This window comes from Salvelinus fontinalis, chromosome 34, assembly GCF_029448725.1.
Source record: "Salvelinus fontinalis isolate EN_2023a chromosome 34, ASM2944872v1, whole genome shotgun sequence".
NCBI lineage: Eukaryota > Metazoa > Chordata > Actinopteri > Salmoniformes > Salmonidae > Salvelinus > Salvelinus fontinalis.
The window spans coordinates 12,495,897-12,521,804 of NC_074698.1; the positions used below are offsets into that span (position 1 = coordinate 12,495,897).

The 25,908-nt window shown below is 47.8% G+C and overlaps 1 protein-coding gene across 1 annotated transcript in view; it reads right to left on the reverse strand.

The window, feature by feature from the left end:
• LOC129833154 (noelin-2-like) overlaps window positions 1-24,097 on the reverse strand; it is a 118,564-nt gene extending 94,467 nt beyond the window's left edge. The window contains exon 1 of the mRNA XM_055897495.1: window positions 23,513-24,097. Coding sequence (XP_055753470.1) covers window positions 23,513-23,569 — 57 coding nt within the window. The 5' untranslated portion in view covers window positions 23,570-24,097. The remainder of the gene's footprint in view (window positions 1-23,512) is intronic.
• Between the last annotated feature and the right edge of the window lie 1,811 nt (window positions 24,098-25,908).

A 25,908-nucleotide genomic window follows, 5' to 3' on the forward strand; every position in this document is an offset into this window, starting at 1 on the left:
AGCATCACACTAATATCACTCCCCTTCCTGTACCTCATCCCAGCATCACAGTAATATCACTCCCCTTCCCGTACTTCAGCCCAGCATCACACTAATATCACTCTCCTTCAGGAACCTCAAACCAGCGTCACACTGATATCACTGCCCTTCCTGTACCTCAGCCCAGTTTCACACTGACATCACTGCCCTTCCTGTACCTCAGCCCAGAATCACACCGATATCACTGCCCTTCCTGTACCTCAGCCCAGTTTCACACTGACATCACTGCCCTTCCTGTACCTCAGCCCAGAATCACACCGATATCACTGCCTTCCTGTGCCTCAGCCCAGTGTCACACTAATACCACTGCCCTTCCTGTACCTCAGCCCAGCGTCACACTGATATCACTGCCCGTCCTGTACCTCAGCCCAGCGTCACACAATTATCACTCTCCTTCCTGTACCTCAGCCCAGCATCACACTGATATCACTGCCTTCCTGTACCTCAGCCCAGCATCACACTAATATCACTCCCCTTCCTGTACCTCATCCCAGCATCACACTAATATCACACTCCTTCCTGTACCTCAGCCCAGCATCACACTAATATCACTGCTTTCCTGTAACTCAGCGTCACACAAATATCACTGCCCTTCCTGTACCTAGGCCAGCATCGCACTAAGATAACTGCCCTTCCTGTACTTCAGCGTCACACAAATATCACTCCCCTTCCTGTACCTCAGCCCAGCATCACACTGTTATCACTGCCCTTCCTGTACCTCAGCCCACTGTCACACTAATATCACTCCCCTTCCTGTACCTCATCCCAGCGTCACACTGATATCACTCCCCTTCCTGTACCTCAAATCAGCATCACACTGATATCACTGCCCTTCCTGTACCTCAGCCCGCTGTCACACTAATATCACTCTACTTCCTGTACCTCAGCCCAGCATCACACTGATAGCACTCCCATTCCTGTACCCCAGCTCAGCGTCACACTAAGATCACTCTCCTTCCTGTACCTCAGCCCAGAATCGCACTAAGATCACTGCCCTTCCTGTACCTCAGCCCATCGTCACACTGATATCACTCCCCTTCCTGTACCTCAAATCAACATCACAAAAATTTCACTTTCCTTCCTGTACCTCAGCCCAGCATCACACTATTTTCACTCCCCTTCCTGTACCTCAGCCCAGCGTCACACTGATACCATCCCCCTTCCTGTACCTCAGCCCAGCATCACACTGATATCACTGCCCTTGAACGTGCCGTCCTTGGCCAGCTCTCCTGCTATCTCTCTCAGAATGACCTTCTTGATCCAAATCAGTCAGGTTTCAAGACTAGTCATTCAACTGAGACTGCTCTTCTCTGTGTCACGGAGGCGCTCCGCACTGCTAAAGCTAACTCTCTCTCCTCTGCTCTCATCCTTCTAGACCTATCGGCTGCCTTTGATACTGTGAACCATCAGATCCTCCTCTCCACCCTCTCCGAGCTGGGCATCTCCGGCGCGGCCCACGCTTGGATTGCGTCCTACCTGACAGGTCGCTCCTACCAGGTGGCGTGGCGAGAATCTGTCTCCGCACCACCTGCTCTCACCACTGGTGTCCCCCAGGGCTCTGTTCTAGGCCCTCTCCTATTCTCGCTATACACCAAGTCACTTGGCTCTGTCATATCCTCACATGGTCTCTCCTATCATTGCTATGCAGACGACACACAATTAATCTTCTCTTTTCCCCCCTCTGATAACCAGGTGGTGAATCGCATCTCTGCATGTCTGGCAGACATATCAGTGTGGATGACGGATCACCACCTCAAGCTGAACCTCGGCAAGACGGAGCTGCTCTTCCTCCCGGGGAAGGACTGCCCGTTCCATGATCTCGCCATCACGGTTGACAACTCCATTGTGTCCTCCTCCCAGAGTGCTAAGAACCTTGGCGTGATCCTGGACAACACCCTGTCGTTCTCAACTAACATCAAGGCGGTGACCCGTTCCTGTAGGTTCATGCTCTACAACATTCGCAGAGTACGACCCTGCCTCACGCAGGAAGCGGCGCAGGTCCTAATCCAGGCACTTGTCATCTCCCGTCTGGATTACTGCAACTCGCTGTTGGCTGGGCTCCCTGCCTGTGCCATTAAACCCCTACAACTCATCCAGAACGCCGCAGCCCGTCTGGTGTTCAACTTTCCCAAGTTCTCTCACGTCACCCCGCTCCTCCGCTCTCTCCACTGGCTTCCAGTTGAAGCTCGCATCCGCTACAAGACCATGGTGCTTGCCTACGGAGCTGTGAGGGGAACGGCACCTCCGTACCTTCAGGCTCTGATCAGGCCCTACACCCAAACAAGGGCACTGCGTTCATCCACCTCTGGCCTGCTCGCCTCCCTACCTCTGAGGAAGTACAGTTCCCGCTCAGCCCAGTCAAAACTGTTCGCTGCTCTGGCACCCCAATGGTGGAACAAACTCCCTCACGACGCCAGGTCAGCGGAGTCAATCACCACCTTCCAGAGACACCTGAAACCCCACCTCTTTAAGGAATACCTAGGATAGGATAAAGTAATCCTTCTAACCCCCCCCCCCCTTAAAAGAGTTAGATGCACTATTGTAAAGTGGTTGTTCCACTGGATATCATAAGGTGAATGCACCAATTTGTAAGTCGCTCTGGATAAGAGCGTCTGCTAAATGACTTAAATGTAATGTAAATGTAATGTAAATGCCCTTCCTGTACCTCAGCCCAGCGTCACACTGATATACCTCCCCTTCCTGTACCTCAAATCAGCATCACACTGATATCACTGCCCTTCCTTTACCTCAGCCCAGTGTCACACTGATATCACTCCCCTTCCTGTACCTCCAACCAGCATCACACTGATATCACTGCCCTTCCTGTACCTCAGCCCAGCATCGCACTGACATCACTCCCCTTCCTGAACCTCATCCCAGCATCACACTAATACTACTGCCCTTCCTGTACCTCAGCCCAGCGTCACACTGATATCAATGCCCTTCCTGTACCTCAGCCCAGTGTCACACTGATATCACTCCACTTCCTGTACCTCCAACCAGCATCACACTGATATCACTGCCCTTCCTGTACCTCAGCCCAGCATCGCACTGACATCACTCCCCTTCCTGAACCTCATCCCAGCATCACACTAATACTACTGCCCTTCCTGTAACTCAGCGTCACACTAATATCACTGCCTTCCTGTACCTCAAACCAGCATCGCACTAAGATAACTGCCCTTCCTGTACCTCAGCCCAGTGTCACACTGATATCACTGCCCTTCCTGTACCTCAGCCCAGCATCACACTAATTTCACTCCCCTTCCTGTACCTCAGCCCAGCGTCACACTGATACCATCCCCCTTCCTGTACCTCAGCCCAGCATCACACTGATATCACTGCCCTTCCTGTACCTCAAACCAGCATCACACTGATATCACTGCCCTTCCTGTACCTCAGCCCAGCATCGCACTGACATTACTCCCCTTCCTGTACCTCAGCCCAGCATCGCACTAATATCACTGCCTTCCTGTAACTCAGCGTCACACAAATATCACTGCCCTTCCTGTACCTCAGCCCAGCATCGCACTGACATCACTGCCCTTCCTGTACCTCCAACCAGCATCACACTGATATCACTGCCCTTCCTGTACCTCAGCCCAGCATCGCACTGACATCACTGCCCTTCCTGTACCTCCAACCAGCATCACACTAATATCACTGCCCTTCCTGTACCTCCAATCAGCGTCACACTAATATCACTGCCCTTCCTGTACCTCAGCCCAGCATCGCACTGTTATCACTGCCCTTCCTGTACCTCATCCCAGCGTCACACTGATATCACTGCCCTTCCTGTACCTCAAACCAGTATCACACTGATATCACTGCCCTTCCTGTACCTCAGCCCAGCATCACACTAATATCACTCCCCTTCCTGTACCTCATCCCAGCATCACACTAATATCACACTCCTTCCTGTACCTCAGCCCAGCATCACACTAATATCACTGCTTTCCTGTAACTCAGCGTCACACAAATATCACTGCCCTTCCTGTACCTAGGCCAGCATCGCACTAAGATAACTGCCCTTCCTGTACTTCAGCGTCACACAAATATCACTCCCCTTCCTGTACCTCAGCCCAGCATCACACTGTTATCACTGCCCTTCCTGTACCTCAGCCCACTGTCACACTAATATCACTCCCCTTCCTGTACCTCATCCCAGCGTCACACTGATATCACTCCCCTTCCTGTACCTCAAATCAGCATCACACTGATATCACTGCCCTTCCTGTACCTCAGCCCGCTGTCACACTAATATCACTCTACTTCCTGTACCTCAGCCCAGCATCACACTGATAGCACTCCCATTCCTGTACCCCAGCTCAGCGTCACACTAAGATCACTCTCCTTCCTGTACCTCAGCCCAGAATCGCACTAAGATCACTGCCCTTCCTGTACCTCAGCCCATCGTCACACTGATATCACTCCCCTTCCTGTACCTCAAATCAACATCACAAAAATTTCACTTTCCTTCCTGTACCTCAGCCCAGCATCACACTATTTTCACTCCCCTTCCTGTACCTCAGCCCAGCGTCACACTGATACCATCCCCCTTCCTGTACCTCAGCCCAGCATCACACTGATATCACTGCCCTTGAACGTGCCGTCCTTGGCCAGCTCTCCTGCTATCTCTCTCAGAATGACCTTCTTGATCCAAATCAGTCAGGTTTCAAGACTAGTCATTCAACTGAGACTGCTCTTCTCTGTGTCACGGAGGCGCTCCGCACTGCTAAAGCTAACTCTCTCTCCTCTGCTCTCATCCTTCTAGACCTATCGGCTGCCTTTGATACTGTGAACCATCAGATCCTCCTCTCCACCCTCTCCGAGCTGGGCATCTCCGGCGCGGCCCACGCTTGGATTGCGTCCTACCTGACAGGTCGCTCCTACCAGGTGGCGTGGCGAGAATCTGTCTCCGCACCACCTGCTCTCACCACTGGTGTCCCCCAGGGCTCTGTTCTAGGCCCTCTCCTATTCTCGCTATACACCAAGTCACTTGGCTCTGTCATATCCTCACATGGTCTCTCCTATCATTGCTATGCAGACGACACACAATTAATCTTCTCTTTTCCCCCCTCTGATAACCAGGTGGTGAATCGCATCTCTGCATGTCTGGCAGACATATCAGTGTGGATGACGGATCACCACCTCAAGCTGAACCTCGGCAAGACGGAGCTGCTCTTCCTCCCGGGGAAGGACTGCCCGTTCCATGATCTCGCCATCACGGTTGACAACTCCATTGTGTCCTCCTCCCAGAGTGCTAAGAACCTTGGCGTGATCCTGGACAACACCCTGTCGTTCTCAACTAACATCAAGGCGGTGACCCGTTCCTGTAGGTTCATGCTCTACAACATTCGCAGAGTACGACCCTGCCTCACGCAGGAAGCGGCGCAGGTCCTAATCCAGGCACTTGTCATCTCCCGTCTGGATTACTGCAACTCGCTGTTGGCTGGGCTCCCTGCCTGTGCCATTAAACCCCTACAACTCATCCAGAACGCCGCAGCCCGTCTGGTGTTCAACTTTCCCAAGTTCTCTCACGTCACCCCGCTCCTCCGCTCTCTCCACTGGCTTCCAGTTGAAGCTCGCATCCGCTACAAGACCATGGTGCTTGCCTACGGAGCTGTGAGGGGAACGGCACCTCCGTACCTTCAGGCTCTGATCAGGCCCTACACCCAAACAAGGGCACTGCGTTCATCCACCTCTGGCCTGCTCGCCTCCCTACCTCTGAGGAAGTACAGTTCCCGCTCAGCCCAGTCAAAACTGTTCGCTGCTCTGGCACCCCAATGGTGGAACAAACTCCCTCACGACGCCAGGTCAGCGGAGTCAATCACCACCTTCCAGAGACACCTGAAACCCCACCTCTTTAAGGAATACCTAGGATAGGATAAAGTAATCCTTCTAACCCCCCCCCCCCTTAAAAGAGTTAGATGCACTATTGTAAAGTGGTTGTTCCACTGGATATCATAAGGTGAATGCACCAATTTGTAAGTCGCTCTGGATAAGAGCGTCTGCTAAATGACTTAAATGTAATGTAAATGTAATGTAAATGCCCTTCCTGTACCTCAGCCCAGCGTCACACTGATATACCTCCCCTTCCTGTACCTCAAATCAGCATCACACTGATATCACTGCCCTTCCTTTACCTCAGCCCAGTGTCACACTGATATCACTCCCCTTCCTGTACCTCCAACCAGCATCACACTGATATCACTGCCCTTCCTGTACCTCAGCCCAGCATCGCACTGACATCACTCCCCTTCCTGAACCTCATCCCAGCATCACACTAATACTACTGCCCTTCCTGTACCTCAGCCCAGCGTCACACTGATATCAATGCCCTTCCTGTACCTCAGCCCAGCGTCACACTGATATACCTCCCCTTCCTGTACCTCAAATCAGCATCACACTGATATCACTGCCCTTCCTTTACCTCAGCCCAGTGTCACACTGATATCACTCCCCTTCCTGTACCTCCAACCAGCATCACACTGATATCACTGCCCTTCCTGTACCTCAGCCCAGCATCGCACTGACATCACTCCCCTTCCTGAACCTCATCCCAGCATCACACTAATACTACTGCCCTTCCTGTACCTCAGCCCAGCGTCACACTGATATCAATGCCCTTCCTGTACCTCAGCCCAGTGTCACACTGATATCACTCCACTTCCTGTACCTCCAACCAGCATCACACTGATATCACTGCCCTTCCTGTACCTCAGCCCAGCATCGCACTGACATCACTCCCCTTCCTGAACCTCATCCCAGCATCACACTAATACTACTGCCCTTCCTGTAACTCAGCGTCACACTAATATCACTGCCTTCCTGTACCTCAAACCAGCATCGCACTAAGATAACTGCCCTTCCTGTACCTCAGCCCAGTGTCACACTGATATCACTGCCCTTCCTGTACCTCAGCCCAGCATCACACTAATTTCACTCCCCTTCCTGTACCTCAGCCCAGCGTCACACTGATACCATCCCCCTTCCTGTACCTCAGCCCAGCATCACACTGATATCACTGCCCTTCCTGTACCTCAAACCAGCATCACACTGATATCACTGCCCTTCCTGTACCTCAGCCCAGCATCGCACTGACATTACTCCCCTTCCTGTACCTCAGCCCAGCATCGCACTAATATCACTGCCTTCCTGTAACTCAGCGTCACACAAATATCACTGCCCTTCCTGTACCTCAGCCCAGCATCGCACTGACATCACTGCCCTTCCTGTACCTCCAACCAGCATCACACTGATATCACTGCCCTTCCTGTACCTCAGCCCAGCATCGCACTGACATCACTGCCCTTCCTGTACCTCCAACCAGCATCACACTAATATCACTGCCCTTCCTGTACCTCCAATCAGCGTCACACTAATATCACTGCCCTTCCTGTACCTCAGCCCAGCATCGCACTGTTATCACTGCCCTTCCTGTACCTCATCCCAGCGTCACACTGATATCACTGCCCTTCCTGTACCTCAAACCAGTATCACACTGATATCACTGCCCTTCCTGTACCTCAGCCCAGCATCGCACTAATATCACTGCCCTTCCTGTACCTCAGCCCAGCATCGCACTGACATTACTCCCCTTCCTGTACCTCAACCCAGCATCGCACTAATATCACTGCCTTCCTGTAACTCAGCGTCACACAAATATCACTGCCTTTCCTGTACCTCAGCCCAGCATCACACTGATATCACTCCCCTTGCTGTACCTCAGCCTAGAATCACACTGATATCACTGCCCTTCCTGTACCTCAGCCCAACATCACACTAATATCACTGTCCTTCCTGTACCTCAGCCCAGTGTCACACTGATATCACTCCCCTTCCTGTACCTCAGGCCAGCATCACACTAATATCACTGCCTTTCCTGTACCTCAGCCCAGCATCACACTAATATCACTGCCTTCCTGTACCTCAGCCCAGCGTCACACTAATGTCACTGCGCTTCCTGTACATCAGCCCAGCATCACACTAATATCACTGCCCTTCCTGTACCTCAGCCCAGCATCACACTAATATCACTGTCCTTCCTGTACCTCAGCCCAGCATCACACTGATATCACTCCCCTTCCTGTACCTCAGCCCAGCGTCACACTGATACCATCCCCCTTCCTGTACCTCAGCCCAGCATCACACTGATATCACTCCCCTTCCTGTACCTCAGCCCAGCATCACACTAATATCACTGCCCTTCCTGTACCTCAGCCTAGCGTCACACTAATGTCACTGCGCTTCCTGTACCTCAGCCCAGCATCACACTAATATCACTGCCCTTCCTGTACCTCAGCCCAGCATCATACTAATATCACTGTCCTTCCTGTACCTCAGCCCAGCATCACACTAATATCACTGCCCTTCCTGTACATCAGCCCAGCATCACACTGATATCACTGCCCTTCCTGTACCTCAGCCCAGCATCATACTAATATCACTGCCCTTCCTGTATATCAGCCCAGCATCACACTACTATCACTGCCCATCCTGTACCTCAGTCCAGCATCACACTAATATCATTGCCCTTCCTGTACCTCAGCCCAGCATCACAGTAACATCACTCCCTTTCCTGTACATCAGCCCAGCATCACACTGATATCACTCCCCTTCCTGTACCTCAGCCCAGCATCACACTAATTTCACTCCCCTTCCTGTACATCAGCCCAGCATCACACTGATATCACTCCCCTTCCTGTACCTCAGCCCAGCATCACACTAATTTCACTCCCCTTCCTGTACATCAGCCCAGCGTCACACAAATATCATTCCCTTTCCTCTACCTTAGCCCAGGGTCACACTAATATCACTCCCTGGTCAGCATTGTTCATTCTGTCCACTGTCCTACTTTGTAGAAGAGGTGCACCCACAGACTCACACACACGCAAGCACGGACACACACACACACACACACACACACACACACACACACACACACACACACACACACACACACACACACACACACACACACACCCACCTCCCCACCCACCCACACAAGTTAACACACATACACAAGCATGCACGCGCCCACACAAACACACACACTCCTCTCAGGGTGGATAAGAAGACATGAAAGAGCCTGAGACATTAGGAGGAATGGAGGAGCAGCCAGCACAACACCTCCTTCTCCTCCCACCCCTCCTTCAACAGACTCTCCTTGTGACATAACCTCCTTACGCTACAACAATTCTGGCACACACAATACAGTCTCATTAGCTGGCGCTGCTTCAAGCTCCACAGTAATCAGCTATGACACTAAAGCACACACTATTCAATCTCCTCAAGCAGCCATGAATCAAGCACAATGCTAGCTCATTATCCGCCACAGACTGTGAAGCGGTATACTTCGATATATGACTCTAAATGGAGAGAGCACATGAATGTGGTGGCGGGCGTGAGACTAATCAATCTATCACTGCCTGTTTGTTCGCCCACATGCTGCTCAACATGATTGTTTCTGTCTGTCACCCACCACAACATTATAATTAGGTGTACGTATCACTGCACATGACAAGAGGTACCATCTCACCAATCAGTGAGTATGTGTGTTAGCTGTATAATGTATATCTCTCTAATTGTCTGTGTGTATATGCCTACTAGCCCACTTCATTCCACTCCATCCACTTCCATTGGCACAGCCCATACAGAGGGGGATGGAGGATGGAGAGAGGATCCAGTGTGGGTCCAGTGTCAGTGTCCGGGGTGTCGTCTCCTCCAGGTTGAGGAGCCATGATGCAGGCCGAGCCTTGTGCGTGTCCTCTCCCTGGGAGATTTAAACTCCTCTCTCCCGCAGCTTTTCATTTGTCTAATTCCCTGTGTGGCTGGCTGGGAGGTTTAGGCTGCTGTTAGGCAGAGCACGTCCTGTCCATCCGCCCTGCGCTGCCTGCCTACCAGCGTCCTTGGGTCCCCAGAGCAATGCAAGGAGGACACTCTCTCTTACTTCAATGCCCCTTCCCTCTCTCACTCTCTCTCTCTATTTGAATGCCGTCCAACTGCTCCCTCTGTCACTTCCACCGCAATTTATAGGAATTTTAACAGCCCGGGTTCACTGATCGTAAACCATTTCATTGCCCGGGAAAGTTAAAAAGGAGTGGTTTTATAAGGTTTATGTGTCTGTGTTGTTTTGGTAAGATGACTGTGTAGTCCCCTCCTGGCCGGGAGACAAGGACAGGAATTGAGCCTGTGAGTGGTTCAATCACAGCAGCCTCCGCAGAGCCCAGGGAGGGGTTTAAATGGTCGTCATGCTGCTTCCTCTCATTGGACGAGCACCAAGAAAGGAGATTTCCCGGCACGGGGTCCCACTACCAGGTCAGCTGGGAGCTGATCGGGATTGGACGATAGCCATGCCAGCTGTTTGTCCTGCTGCCCTATGATTGGGCTAAGTTCTGTCCTGCGTGTCCTCTCAATGTCTGTGTTGGACCAATTAAACGCCAAAAGATTGTCCTGTACAACTATGATTGGCTCTGTGTGAGTTTTGTCTCTGCTCAAAATGCCAGGGTAATAGAAAACCCCGAATGTGACTCTGCAGACAAAGGCTGCACGCAGAAAATTCCACGAAATCAACAATGCTTTTCTACTCTGCTTTTCTACTCCTTTGCAGCGTAATCTGTATTTCAATTCAATTGAAATTGGCTTCTTAAATATAATCAACTCAACTTATTTGTGAAGTAAAGTGAGACATACTGTACATTTCTGTGATCTGCTATCTTCACTCTAATGTGTAGCTAGCTGTTTACAATCAAATGACACCAACTGTGGGCACAATCTCTGTTGCAAACATCATTTCCATCTCAAACAAGGAGGAGCATTATAAATAGTCCTAAACAGCCAGTCTGTTTCAGCCTATTGTTTATCGGCCTCCCTGGTGCCAGGGGATAGAACAAATTACGGAGGGAAATAAAGCTTTTGAATTATTTACATTAGTTTTGTCTTCCTCTTTGAGAATGACAGCCAATTAGGCGTTCTCGCCCACTGCGCTCGGCGTTTGAACAGGGAAAAACACCAAAGCAAGTGGTAACTTCCATCACTCACAGCCTTCAAGGCCAGACTGTTTCAAAGAGTAAATACACCTGCACCAGTCTTTCCTATGGGAACACTACACTGCACTCATGCTCTCATATCAGTAAGTAAGCGGTGTTGTGTTCACAGGTTGTTTCAAGTACATGTAAAGATGTCCTGCCCTCAGCAGACAGCCACTGATTAAGCTAAAATAATTATAGAAACACTGAAGTCTCTCAAGACCCCCCAAAGCTCTACTTCCCAAGCCCTCTGTTTAGTTCAAAGTCACTTAATAATTAGATTTGATTGTGGTGTTGACGACTCTGATCTGGAGTTTAGATCTACAAAGACTTGCTAAGTGCTTACTTTGTTTTTGATAACGTTTCAAATGAAACATTTTAATGAAGGAACATACACTGAGCTGAGTATACCAAACATTAGGAACACTTTCCTAATATTGAGCTGCACTCAGAAGAGCCTCAATTCGTCAGGGCATGGACTCAAGGTGTCGGAAGCTTTCCACAGGGATGCTGGCCATGTTGACTCCAATGTTTCCCACAGTTGTGTCAAGTTGGCTTGATGTCCTTTGGGTGGTGGACCGTTCTTGATACACACAGGAAACGGTTGACCGTGAAAAACCCAGCAGCGTTGCAGTTCTTGCCACACTCAAACCAGTACGTCTGGTACCTACTACCATTCCCCGTTCTAAGGCACTTTTGTCTTGCCCATTCACCCTCTGAATGGCACACATACACAATCCATGTCTCAATTGTCTCGAGGCTTAAAAAAATCCTTATTTAACCCGTCTCCTCCCCTTCATCTACACTGACTTAAGTGGATTTAGTGACAACAATAAGGGATCGATGTTTTGTACTCAGTGTATTTTTTGGCTTTCTGTTGTCGTACATTTCCATGCAATTATATTTCTGAGACCTCACCCCAATGTCAGCAGCACACTCAGTCCACCAATCAAGCCTCTAACTGTTTCAATTGGATAAGTGTCATGAACTAGCTGAGAACCTGCATTACATCTAGGAAAATAAATTATCCTTACACCTGCACCATAACCTCTAGGAACAAAAATGATCTTTAAAACATGCATTAACTCTAGCTACTGAAATGATCTTTAAAACCTGCGTTAACTATAGCTACTGAAATTATCCCTAAACCTGCATTACCTCTAGCTACTGAAATGATCTTGAAAATCTGCATTAACTCTAGCTACTGAAATTATCTTTAAAACCTGCATTAACTCTAGCTACTGAAATGATCCATAAACCTGCATTACCTCTAGCTACTGAAATTATCTTGAAAATCTGCATTAACTCAAGCTACTGAAATTATCCCTAAACCTGCATTAACTCTAGCTACTGAAATTATCCCTAAACCTGCATTAACTCAAGCTACTGAAATTATCCCTAAACATGCATTAACTCCAGCTACTGAAATCATCCCTAAACATGCATTAACTAGCTACTGAAATGATCCCTAAACCTGCATTAACTCTAGCTACTGAAATTATCTTTAAACCTGCATTAACTCTAGCTACTGAAATGATCCCTAAACCTGCATTAACTCTAGCTACTGAAATGATCCCTAAAACTGCATTAACTCTAGCTACTGAAATGATCCCTGAAACTGCATTAACTCTAGCTACTGAAATTATCCCTAAACCTGCATTAACTCAAACTACTGAAATTATCCCTAAACCTGCATTAACTCAAGCTATGTTTCTTGAGTTAATGCGGTTGTTGTTATATGTTTCTAGAGGGCATGCTCTGGACACTACGCTGACAGACACAGCAAACCTTTTTGCCACAGTTCGCATTGATGTGCCATCCTGGATGAACTGCACTACCTGAGCCACTTGTGTGGGTTGTAGACTCCGTCTCATTCTACCACTAGAGTGAGAGCACCGCCAGCATTCAAAAGTGACCAAAACATCAGCCAGGAAGCATAGGAACTGAGAAGTGGTCTGTGGTCACCACCTGCAGAATCACTCCTGTTTTGGGGGGTGTCTTGCTAATTGCCTATAATTTCCACCTTTTGTCGATTCCATTTGCACAACAGCATGTGAAATTTATTGTCAATCAGTGTTGCTTCCTAAGTGGACAGTTTGATTTCACAGAAGTGTGATTGACTTGGAGTTACATTGTGTTGTTTAAGTGTTACCTTTATTTTTTTGAGCAGTGTATTTCTCTATTTGGTTAGGTCACGGTGTGATTTGGGTGGGCATTCTATGTTTTCTATTTCTTTGTTTTTGGCCAAGTGTGGTTCCCAATCAGAGGCAGCTGTCTATCGTTGTCTCTGATTGGGAATCATACTTAGGCAGCCTTTTGCCCACCTGTGTTTTGTGGGTAGTTATTCTCTGTTTAGTATCTGTTTACCTGACAGAACTGTTCGCTTTCATTTTGTTACTTTGTTCGAGTGTTTCTTTGATCAATAAAATCATGAACACTTTCCACGCTGCGCTTTGGTCCACTCATTCCGACGAGAGCTGTTACACCTACATTACCTTTAGGTACAGAAACTATGCTAAAACTCATTGCCTCTAGCTACTGAAATTATCCCTAAACCTACATTTACCTATAGCTTTCGAAATGATTTATAAACCTGCATTACCTACAGGAACATAAATCATGGCTGCTTCCTTAAAGCTGCAATATGTAACTTTTTGGATGACCTGACCAAATTCACATAGAAATATGATTTATAGCTCTGTCATTCTCATTGAAAGCCAGTCTAAATAGTGATATATAAGTTCTAGGCACTCTATTTCTATGCTTCCCGATCTAAAGTTTAGTCTAATTTAAAATTTTGTACGTAAGTTAAAAATAGCTGAATATACAATATTTTTGTTTTAATTAAAATATATTTCCCAACAGTTTAGATGGTACAATGATTCTCTATACTATCCATTGCTTGTTTTGTTACATTAACTGAAATTAGGCAAACTACTCGAATTTTAGCAACCAGGAAATGATGAGTGATTTCTGCCACTTTTCAAACTCATATTTATCACGTCTACTCCTGCTACTCCCCTTCGGCGTCTGCCGGTTTACTAACCACCGGTCCTGGGAACCATCATCACGCGCACCTGCGCTTCATTAGGCACACCTGGACTCCATTACCTCCCCTTTATCTGGCACTCCCTTAGTTTCTTTCCCCAGGCAGTATTGTATAGAGTAATTGTCGAGGTTACCTAGCCAGTTAGAGGTTACCTAGCCAGCTACACTTTCAAACAAAGTCAACAACGCAGCCACTGCTAGCTAGCCTATTTCACCAGCCAGCAGTACTATATCATTTTAGTCAATAAGATTTTTTGCAACGTAAGCTTAACTTTCTGAACATTCGAGACGTGTAGTCCACTTGTCATTCCAATCTCCTTTGCATTAGCGTAGCCTCTTCTGTAGCCTGTCAACTATGTGTCTGTCTATCCCTGTTCTCTCCTCTCTGCACAGACCATACAAACGCTTCACACCGCGTGGCCGCTGCTACTCTAACCTGGTGGTCCCAGCGCGCACGACCCACGTGGAGTTCCAGGTCTCAGGCAGCCTCTGGAACTGCCGATCTGCGGCCAACAAGGCAGAGTTCATCTCAGCCTATGCTTCCCTCCAGTCCCTCGACTTCTTGGCACTGACGGAAACATGGATTACCACTGATAACACTGCTACTCCTACTGCTCTCTCCTCGTCTGCCCACGTGTTCTCGCACACCCCGAGAGCTTCTGGTCAGCGGGGTGGTGGCACTGGGATCCTCATCTCTCCCAAGTGGACATTCTCTCTTTCTCCCCTGACCCATCTGTCTATCGCCTCCTTTGAATTCCATGCTGTCACAGTAACCAGCCCTTTCAAGCTTAACATCCTTATCATTTATCGCCCTCCAGGTTCCCTTGGAGAGTTCATCAATGAGCTTGACGCCCTGATAAGTTCCTTTCCTGAGGATGGCTCACCTCTCACAGTTCTGGGTGACTTTAACCTCCCCATGTCTACCTTTGACTCATTCCTCTCTGCCTCCTTCTTTCCACTCCTCTCCTCTTTTGACCTCACCCTCTCACCTTCCCCCCCTACTCACAAGGCAGGCAATACGCTTGACCTCATCTTTACTAGATGCTGTTCTTCCACTAATCTCATTGCAACTCCCCTCCAAGTCTCCGACCACTACCTTGTATCCTTTTCCCTCTCGCTCTCATCCAACACTTCCCACACTGCCCCTACTCGGATGGTATCGCGCCGTCCCAACCTTCGCTCTCTCTCCCCCGCTACTCTCTCCTCTTCCATCCTATCATCTCTTCCCTCTGCTCAAACCTTCTCCAACCTATCTCCTGATTCTGCCTCCTCAACCCTCCTCTCCTCCCTTTCTGCATCCTTTGACTCTCTATGTCCCCTATCCTCCAGGCCGGCTCGGTCCTCCCCTCCTGCTCCGTGGCTCGACGACTCATTGCGAGCTCACAGAACAGGGCTCCGGGCAGCCGAGCGGAAATGGAGGAAAACTCGCCTCCCTGCGGACCTGGCATCCTTTCACTCCCTCCTCTCTACATTCTCCTCTTCTGTCTCTGCTGCTAAAGCCAATTTCTACCACTCTAAATTCCAAGCATCTGCCTCTAACCCTAGGAAGCTCTTTGCCACCTTCTCCTCCCTCCTGAATCCTCCTCCCCCTCCTCCCCCCTCCTCCCTCTCTGCTGATGACTTCGTCAACCATTTTGAAAAGAAGGTCGACGACATCCGATCCTCGTTTGCTAAGTCAAACGACACCGCTGGTTCTGCTCACACTGCCCTACCCTGTGCTTTGACCTCTTTCTCCCCTCTCTCTCCAGATGAAATCTCGCGTCTTGTGACGGCCGGCCGCCCAACAACCTGCCCGCTTGACCCTATCCCCTCCTCTCTTCTCCAGACCATTTCCGGAGACCTTCTCCCTTACCTCATCTCGCTCATCAACTCATCCTTGACCGCTGGCTACGTCCCTTCCGTCTTCAAGAGAGCGAGAGTTGCACCCCTTCTGAAAAAACCTACACTCGATCCCTCCGATGTCAACAACTACAGACCAGTATCCCTTCTTTCTTTTCTCTCCAAAACTCTTGAACGTGCCGTCCTTGGCCAGCTCTCCTGCTATCTCTCTCAGAATGACCTTCTTGATCCAAATCAGTCAGGTTTCAAGACTAGTCATTCAACTGAGACTGCTCTTCTCTGTGTCACGGAGGCGCTCCGCACTGCTAAAGCTAACTCTCTCTCCTCTGCTCTCATTCTTCTAGACCTATCGGCTGCCTTTGATACTGTGAACCATCAGATCCTCCTCTCCACCCTCTCCGAGCTGGGCATCTCCGGCGCGGACCACGCTTGGATTGCATCCTACCTGACAGGTCGCTGCTACCAGGTGGCGTGGCGAGAATCTGTCTCCGCACCACGTGCTCTCACCACTGGTGTCCCCCAGGGCTCTGTTCTAGGCCCTCTCCTATTCTCGCTATACACCAAGTCACTTGGCTCTGTCATATCCTCACATGGTCTCTCCTATCATTGCTATGCAGACGACACACAATTAATCTTCTCTTTTCCCCCCTCTGATAACCAGGTGGTGAATCGCATCTCTGCATGTCTGGCAGACATATCAGTGTGGATGACGGATCACCACCTCAAGCTGAACCTCGGCAAGACGGAGCTGCTCTTCCTCCCGGGGAAGGACTGCCCGTTCCATGATCTCGCCATCACGGTTGACAACTCCATTGTGTCCTCCTCCCAGAGTGCTAAGAACCTTGGCGTGATCCTGGACAACACCCTGTCGTTCTCAACTAACATCAAGGCGGTGACCCGTTCCTGTAGGTTCATGCTCTACAACATTCGCAGAGTACGACCCTGCCTCACGCAGGAAGCGGCGCAGGTCCTAATCCAGGCACTTGTCATCTCCCGTCTGGATTACTGCAACTCGCTGTTGGCTGGGCTCCCTGCCTGTGCCATTAAACCCCTACAACTCATCCAGAACGCCGCAGCCCGTCTGGTGTTCAACTTTCCCAAGTTCTCTCACGTCACCCCGCTCCTCCGCTCTCTCCACTGGCTTCCAGTTGAAGCTCGCATCCGCTACAAGACCATGGTGCTTGCCTACGGAGCTGTGAGGGGAACGGCACCTCCGTACCTTCAGGCTCTGATCAGGCCCTACACCCAAACAAGGGCACTGCGTTCATCCACCTCTGGCCTGCTCGCCTCCCTACCTCTGAGGAAGTACAGTTCCCGCTCAGCCCAGTCAAAACTGTTCGCTGCTCTGGCACCCCAATGGTGGAACAAACTCCCTCACGACGCCAGGTCAGCGGAGTCAATCACCACCTTCCGGAGACACCTGAAACCCCACCTCTTTAAGGAATACCTAGGATAGGATAAAGTAATCCTTCTAACCCCCCCCCCCCCCCCTTAAAAGAGTTAGATGCACTATTGTAAAGTGGTTGTTCCACTGGATATCATAAGGTGAATGCACCAATTTGTAAGTCGCTCTGGATAAGAGCGTCTGCTAAATGACTTAAATGTAAATGTAAATGTATTGTTCATGTCAAGACGCTACGCCTACGTTGGATCGTTCCATGTTTCTTGTTAAATTAAACTGACCACCTGCTTCTTGACTCCCAGCATCCACGTTACAATATTCACTATCTCCAGGACCAAATCAGCGTCTACATTTCTACGTGTGTGTTTCTATTGTCTGTGGATAAAAAGATAAGGTGACAAAAAAATTATTCTGTGACATCACAGGGTACAATTAAAAGTTGTTTTTTTAAATGCTACGAGTTTTTGCGCCCCACGTCACCACGAATCTCATATTGTTTGAAAATCACTTTTTTTAATGATGTTTTAACGAATAGAACTTTAAATATTTTTGTACCAAACGCTCTGTTTTCACATATGTAGACACTGGTATTGTGCTGGAGATAATGAAAGTAGGTTGAAAAGTGAGCTCTGCTCAGATACCTGGTAACATTGGCATCTTTTAGAGAGGCATTTTGATGTAAAAACGTCTCCAGAAATGTAATTCTACTACTCATCAAAGTACCTGTTTTAAAAACACATTAGATATTTAGCAAATCAAAGAACTATACAAATTAGAAAAAAAGTATTTACATATTACATTTAATTGAGAAAATATTCCCATTATTATATACATTTAAATTTTTACATGGAAACATGTCACAATCCTGACCCACGTCCGCCATTATCCATATCCGGCCACACACTTGAGTTGGTGTCCAGCGCCAAAGCGCCTGGTGTGACATTCCAAGCTAACCTACAATAGGACAAACATTATTTTTTAAATAAATAATAAACCTAAAATGGGACACACACTTCTCCACCAAAGGCTCTTCATGATAAACCATCTTTGCCACTACAATCTCCCCCCAAAGGCCATCTGACAGTATACACCTGCTTTGTTCGTTCAGGGCTCCAGTACGCCGCTCCAGTTTGGCACCCAGATCTCACAGCCCACCAACACAACCAACTGGAGAAGATACAACGACAAGCAACCAAAATCATCATGGGCCCCACCTACACCTCCTACGACTCTGGATCCAATGACCTGTCCTTGTAGTCCCGCCGCACCCACCTTTGCAGATCCTTTGCCCAGAAGCTTGCAAAATTCCAGGATTACAACAAATGACTGCCTCGGACAAGAGGCCATGTAGGTGGCAGATCTACCCAATCCAGTCACAAACTGAACCGTCCCCCTACTCTGCCTGACAGGTACTACAACAGCCCTATGGCTTACCTTGTGAGACTGCTTAATGCTGCTTAAGGTGAGGCACCACATGTTGAAATGAAATGTTTCCATCAACTGATACACTACTGTTCAAAAGTGTGGGGTCACTTAGAAAAGTTCTTGTTTTTGAAAGAAAAACACATTTTTTGTCCATTAAAATAACATCAAATTGATCAGAAATACAGTGTAGACATGGTTAATGTTGTAAATGACTATTGTAGCTGGAAACGGCTGATTTTTAATGGAATATCTACATAGGCGTGCAGAGGCACATTGTCAGCAACCATCACTCCTGTGTTCCAATGACACGTCGTGTTAGCTCTTCCAAGTTTCTCATTTTAAAAGGCTAATTGATAATTAGAAAACCCTTTTGCAATTATGTTAGCACAGCTGAAAACTGTTGTCCTGCTTAAAGAATCAATAAAACTGGCCTTCTTTAGACTTGTTGAGTATCTGGAGCATCAGCATTTGTGGGCTCGATTACAGGCTCAAAATGGCCAGAAACAAAGCACTCTCTTCTGAAACTTGTCAGTCTATTCTTGTTCTGAGAAATTAAGGCTATTCCATGCGAGAAATTGATAAGAAACTGAAGATTTCCCTTCACAGAATAGCGCAAACTGGCTCTAACCAGAATAGAAAGAGGAGTGGGAGGTACCGGTGCACAAATGAGCAAGAGGACAAGTCCTCACAAGTCCTCAACTGGCAGCTTCATTAAATAGTACCCACAAAACACCGGTCTCAATGTCAACAGTGAAGAGATGACTCCAGGATGCTGGCCTTCTAGGCAGAGTTGCAAAGAAAAAGCCATATCTCAGACTGGCCAATAAAAATAAAATATTAAGCTGGGCAAAAGAACACAGACACAGGACAGAGGAACTCTGCCTAGAAGGCCAGCATCCCGGAGTCGCCGGGTACTATTTAATGAAGCTGCCAGTTGAGGACTTGTGACACTCTAAAGTACTTGTCCTCTTACTCAGTTGTGCACTGGGGCCTCCCACTCCTCTTTCTATTCTTGTTAGAGCCTTTTGAACGGGAGTGTACATTTTGAGATTTAAAATGGACATCACACATAATTTAAAAGCCCATTTCATAGAGAATGTTCTAAACTTTTTTACATGTAGTAACTTACTTTGAAGAGATCATGATTAGTTTTAAATAGGTGTTCGGTGATTGGTAGACTAAATTCCTTGTACTTCTCTTTAACTACCATTTACTGAACGTCAGACTCTTCCCACATGCTAAGTAATTAATCTCAGTTTTAATTAATCTCAGCTTTAATTAATCTCAGTTTAAGACGCACCTGCATTCACCAAATGTTGTGTGGTTAACTGAGATATATTCCCCAGACTTGTACAGTGGGAATTGTTCATATGTTGTCAAGTATAGATTTTAGATAACATTTTCTTCTTTCTTTTTCACCTAAAATGCTGTTTACCCACATGGTTTAGTAATTTACAAATAGAAAGAATTAAAAAAGTATATATCCACAATCTGCTCAAAGTCCAGTCCTGGAAATATGAGCAGATCTAATTAGATATTGCCTCAGTTTGCATATTTTAATACAATATTTCAGAAACGTTGTAACACACAAAAAAAATGTAGATTGGTGTTTTTATTTAAATGGTAGAAGTTCATTGTGATATGAATAAGGGAAAACATGACCCTATTAGGGTGTGGTGCCTTGCCTTAACTGTGATATTGTATAGTGCATCTCACATGTTTGGTTTGATTTACTTATGAATGCTGCAATTCAGCTTTTAGCTGCAAATGTGTCCAATTTCAAATAAACCTTAAATACATATGTATTGTGCTGTCATTTTCAATTATATTTCATTGCTGTGAAATTTTCTCTAAACAGCATAATTACCGTCCATTTTATCTGCTGAAATATACATGTATTCTCTGCTCAGCCCGCAAGTAGAATTCAAAGATCACCATGCATAAATATGAACTGCTACACAGACGCACATTTGCAAAGTGCATGCAGGGTGTCAGTCATCTTGTGATGCAACATACCCCATAACAATGGCGTACATACAGAGGCAGGGCCAAGGTCGAGCAGGTGTCCGTCTGTATCACTGGCTGTCAGGACTCCTGTGTATTGTGGGTACTTAACAAACACATGCAGAGAGCCAGCGAGTGCATGTGTCTCATTAAAGCATAATGCATATTTAATGTTGGGCCCGTGCCGAGACTGTGTGTGGAGAAGATGTGTACATATGAGTGAGATATCCAAAGTCCTCCAGTGTAGAGAGCCTTCCTATCAGTCGGAAGATGCGGCCAGAAGAGTTAATAAATTCTTTATGTCTGCAGAGCTAGGCTACGTTAGGGAAATGGGTGGCGCCATATTTTTTTCCCTCTGTAGGGTTGATAAATATTTAATGTAAACACTTACAACAAATTGTTCCCCAAGGCCAATTATGAGCCATTGGAGGCGGGGAAACAGTTCCACTGATAGAGAGATGATTGTATCTCCTGAGAGTAAGTCTGGGACACACATATCGTCAGGTCCTTATGCCTTATGGTTGGGTGCTCACCTGCCTACTGTCTCCTACCCTGTGACTCCAATGAGCGTCAGTGCTAGACAGGGCACCACTGTAACGGACCATGTTGGAGAGGGTGAAACAGACGGCTAAAGAATTCTCTCCGCAGTTGGTTTCATATGATACGCAAACCAGTGTTTTCCTAAGAACTGGGGGGCATACCAGGTCCAGGTAGTAAGCCCCCATTTCAGTCTGTTTCCAAATGTTTTGTCACTACTGAACAGGACCGAGTTCTCCATCAGTAGGGCACACACACACACACACGCACACGCACACGCACACACACACACACACACACACACACACACACACACACACACACACACACACACACACACACACACACACACACACACACACACACACAAGGGTATGCATGACAGACAGACAGCGAGAGAGAGAGCACAAGGACAGAGATGAAGTCTTGTGTTACACTGAGATACCACTGGCTGTGCTCTGCACATCCATTCCTGTCACTGACAGCACCACCTGCTTCTCTCAGTAGGGTCTCATTGTCACCGTCACCGTTTGAAAGGAGCATGGCCTCAGGGTAGGTAGCATCGGATCCATTTCTGGGAAAAGGTCAGCTCAAGTCTCAACGCAGCACGTAGACATGGCAGTAAACATGGCACACTTCTGTAGTAGACAACATACTCGTTCTGGAAAGAAGGATGCTCTCTCAGTGCTACTGTGTATTAGAAATGAACTACAGCAGACATTTTCATTTCCTGGTTTACACACAGTCAGAATAGTGTATAAATCTGCAGCTGTTGATCTTTATGGTTAATACAGTCATATCATTTTCAGAACATTCTTGGGGGTTCAAAAGATATTTGATCAATCCTACCCAAACATGAGTGATTGTCAGGATACTCTCAGGGGGCATATCTATTCAGCAAAATGATGCACATAACATTCTACACTTGGGGGTCAGGCCTGGCATGCCAGAGAATATTATTTCAACTGTAGGTCCATCCCAAGCTTTACTCTTGACCATTAATGTGTTACCCGGTGATTGTGAGAACAAAACAAAGGGTTTGGAAACTGTTACACACTAAAACTGGGATCCTTGGGAAGTCCCAACTAAAACCCGGGATCCTTGGGAAGTCCCAACTATTAGCGTTAGGTAGGGGTTATCATTAAGATTAAGGGTTAAGAATTGGGGTTTAGGGTCAACCCAAGGATTACCGAATAGCACTAACCCTGTTTTTAGGCAAAGGCACTCTGAAGCGCTGTCCATGGTGCTGAAACAGGCGCACAGACTTCAACGTCAAATCGAACGTGCTATTTTTTATGAGCTACAGTATCAGTTAGTGCAGACATCTTTTTGAAATGTCCACCTTTTTAAATATTTGACTTTTGAATTAAGCATGTAAACATGTTCTAGAACTCATTTTGTCTGACAGCTGAAACCGCAATAACAAATTATTCACGTCTCTTGGACTTTCAAATGTTTTCTGGGTCAGATAATTTACCTTCCTTCACTTCAATTTACAACTGTCACTTCAGAGCTCATCGTTTCATGGAAAGGTATGTACTTAGTGCTTCTCTGGTCCAACGTAGCCGCAAATACATGACTCCAGGACATAGGCCTACAGATATGTCCATTCACCACGGAACATAGGTTAGCGTTTGAAGGGGCATTAGAAAAGCGCTCATTACAATCCTCTTATTAACACTGAACCGGACACGTGTGTCCACACATTCGCAAATCACCCTTTGATTGTGCACAAGCTCGCTCGAGCGTGATGTACAGTGCCGGCATAACGTAGACTTCTGTTGCTCAGAGAAGCCCCAGAGCCTTTCTGTCGCTTCCTCTCTCAACTTTCTCTCTGTCCTGCCCCTCTGAATCCATGCTGCTGTGTTCCAGGCCAGACGGCCACAGATGTGAGATTTGACTAGCCTACACATTTTCCTTATGACTGGGGAATAATAATACAGAGGAATCATCTAAAATCCTATCTGGAGTCATTGTGTGGTACGTTCGCACTAACACGTTTGTGTATTTCACACTCATTCCACTAAACGTGATTTTCTTCACACTTGCTCAAGTATTGATTTGAAGCACATTGGCATGTCTAATAGACACAAGCAAGTCCTCGAATATGTATTCTGTAGCCCCAATGGCCGGCATTTATGCAACAAATAAAGAGCACTTTAAATATGAGATGTACGCGTGTTCTTACCTCACAGGGCATGGCAGCTAACATCACTAGTAGGAACATGGCACTGAAGAGATGCATTCTTTCCGAAATGACAGCGTTCCAGCCGACACCAGCTCCTCTGTTGCTCTTCCTCTCTTGCCTGTGTCCTTATTGGGGCGGTTTCTTCAGCTCGAGAGGGATTCTGTCAATGCTCTGTCGAGTGTACACGACGAACCTCATCACCAGCCGGTCTGTGCGCTGGGTTAATTCCACACACGGACGCAGAGTAGCCCTCTAGCTCGGTAGGCTACAATGATCAGCGATGTGCGGTTTGGACTCGCGCCTCCTCCTCCTCCCTTATGACCAACACAGATCAGTGGACAGCAGATTTTTGACAGTGAACGCTGAATCAAATACAAAATATTTCACGCACGATATGTTTGTTAGAAAAAGGCAATGCCTTTAACCTGTAAATGAGCACGGGACTCAATGGTATAGTAACTAATGACAGGGGCAGAAAGTCGCAGAGGTTGGAAGGTGACTTCTGTGCTTGCAAGGTGACGACGCTAGGAGCAGCACATCGATGCGTTGGCAACTGATTCAAAGAAGTACCACTCTGCTGCAGCCCAGCTCGCCCGTGCGTGCATGTGTGCGTGTGAGAGAGAAAGTGTGCGGGAGAGAGAGAGGGGGGGGGTGGGGGGCTTCATTGACTAGACTGTGTTGTTTGCTGCTCTGTATGGATTTTCAGGAGAATGACAGATACACGGAACGCGAGAGAGGGGTGACATTTAACGGAACGCATTGCCATAATCGACTTCCTTGTTATCTGCACACTAACGCTGATTGGTGCTGATGTGGCGTTGTGTAAGAGCCGGATGGTGATTGTCAAAACAACATAATGCCATCAATTTAGCTCTCATCCGCTTCTAAATTGTAAATTAAGGTGCCAATGTAATTCGAAGGGATTTCCCAGAATTGGGGTTTAGAGAAATAAGCATGCAAATATTTTAATTATGTTGCTAATTGTGTGTGTGTGTGTGTGTGTGTGTGTGTGTGTGTGTGTGTGTGTGTGTGTGTGTGTGTGTGTGTGTGTGTGTGTGTGTGTGTGTGTGTGTGTGTGTGTGTGTGTGTGTGTGTGTGTGTGTGCGTGCGTGCGTGCGTGTGTGTGTGCATCAGGACTCTGGTGGGCTTCAGATTCTTCTAGTTTTTGACAGCCAGAGCTAGTGGCCTCCGGCCATCCTGAACACGGTATGAATAATAGAACACCCTGACCTGCGCTACCAGCTCCGCTCTTCCTCCTCAGTAATACCCGCTCCGCTCTTCCTCCTCGGTAATACCCGCTCCGCTCTTCCTCCTCGGTAATACCCGCTCCGCTCTTCCTCCTCAGTAATACCCGCTCCGCTCTTCCTCCTCGGTAATACCCGCTCCGCTCTTCCTCCTCGGTAATACCCGCTCCGCTCTTCCTCCTCGGTAATACCCGCTCCGCTCTTCCTCCTCGGTAATACCCGCTCCGCTCTTCCTCCTCAGTAATACCCGCTCCGCTCTTCCTCCTCGGTAATACCCGCTCCGCTCTTCCTCCTCGGTAATACCCGCTCCGCTCTTCCTCCTCAGTAATACCCGCTCCGCTCTTCCTCCTCAGTAATACCCGCTCCGCTCTTCCTCCTCAGTAATACCCGCTCCGCTCTTCCTCCTCGGTAATACCCGCTCCGCTCTTCCTCCTCGGTAATACCCGCTCCGCTCTTCCTCCTCGGTAATACCCGCTCCGCTCTTCCTCCTCAGTAATACCCGCTCCGCTCTTCCTCCTCGGTAATACCCGCTCCGCTCTTCCTCCTCAGTAATACCCGCTCCGCTCTTCCTCCTCAGTAGTAGCGCTCAACTTCACTTTCAAATTTCACCGCTTTCCAAAGTTACATCCAACAACAAGCCACTTCACGTCCTTGCCTATAATTACCTATGAATGGCTAAAGTGTTACTTAACTACATATGATAGGACTGGAACCTTGGCAGTCTACTGCACTTGGCACATGCTGTATCCTCTTCACTAACCCTAATTGTTTATGCTACATCAATCTCAATACATGACATGGCGTGTGGAACATTATACCTATCATTATGAGTGCCATGTACAGGGTACAGTAGGTTACTGTATAGGGTAAAACCAGTGTAAGACATCCCTCCTACAGCAAAGTGGAGAGTTGGAGTTCCGGCCGCCTGCTGTTGCCCTCAGATGCACAGTGCACACCCCTCCATTTACCCAGCAGGAGCACACAGAGGCATGGAAAGAGCTTGTGGTTGAGAGAGAGAGAGACAGAGAGAGAGAGACAGAGAGACAGAGAGACAGAGAGACGGAGAGAGAGTGTGTGTGTGTGTGAGAGAGAGAGAGAGAGAGAGAGACAGAGAGACGGAGAGACGGAGAGAGAGTGTGTGTGTGTGAGAGA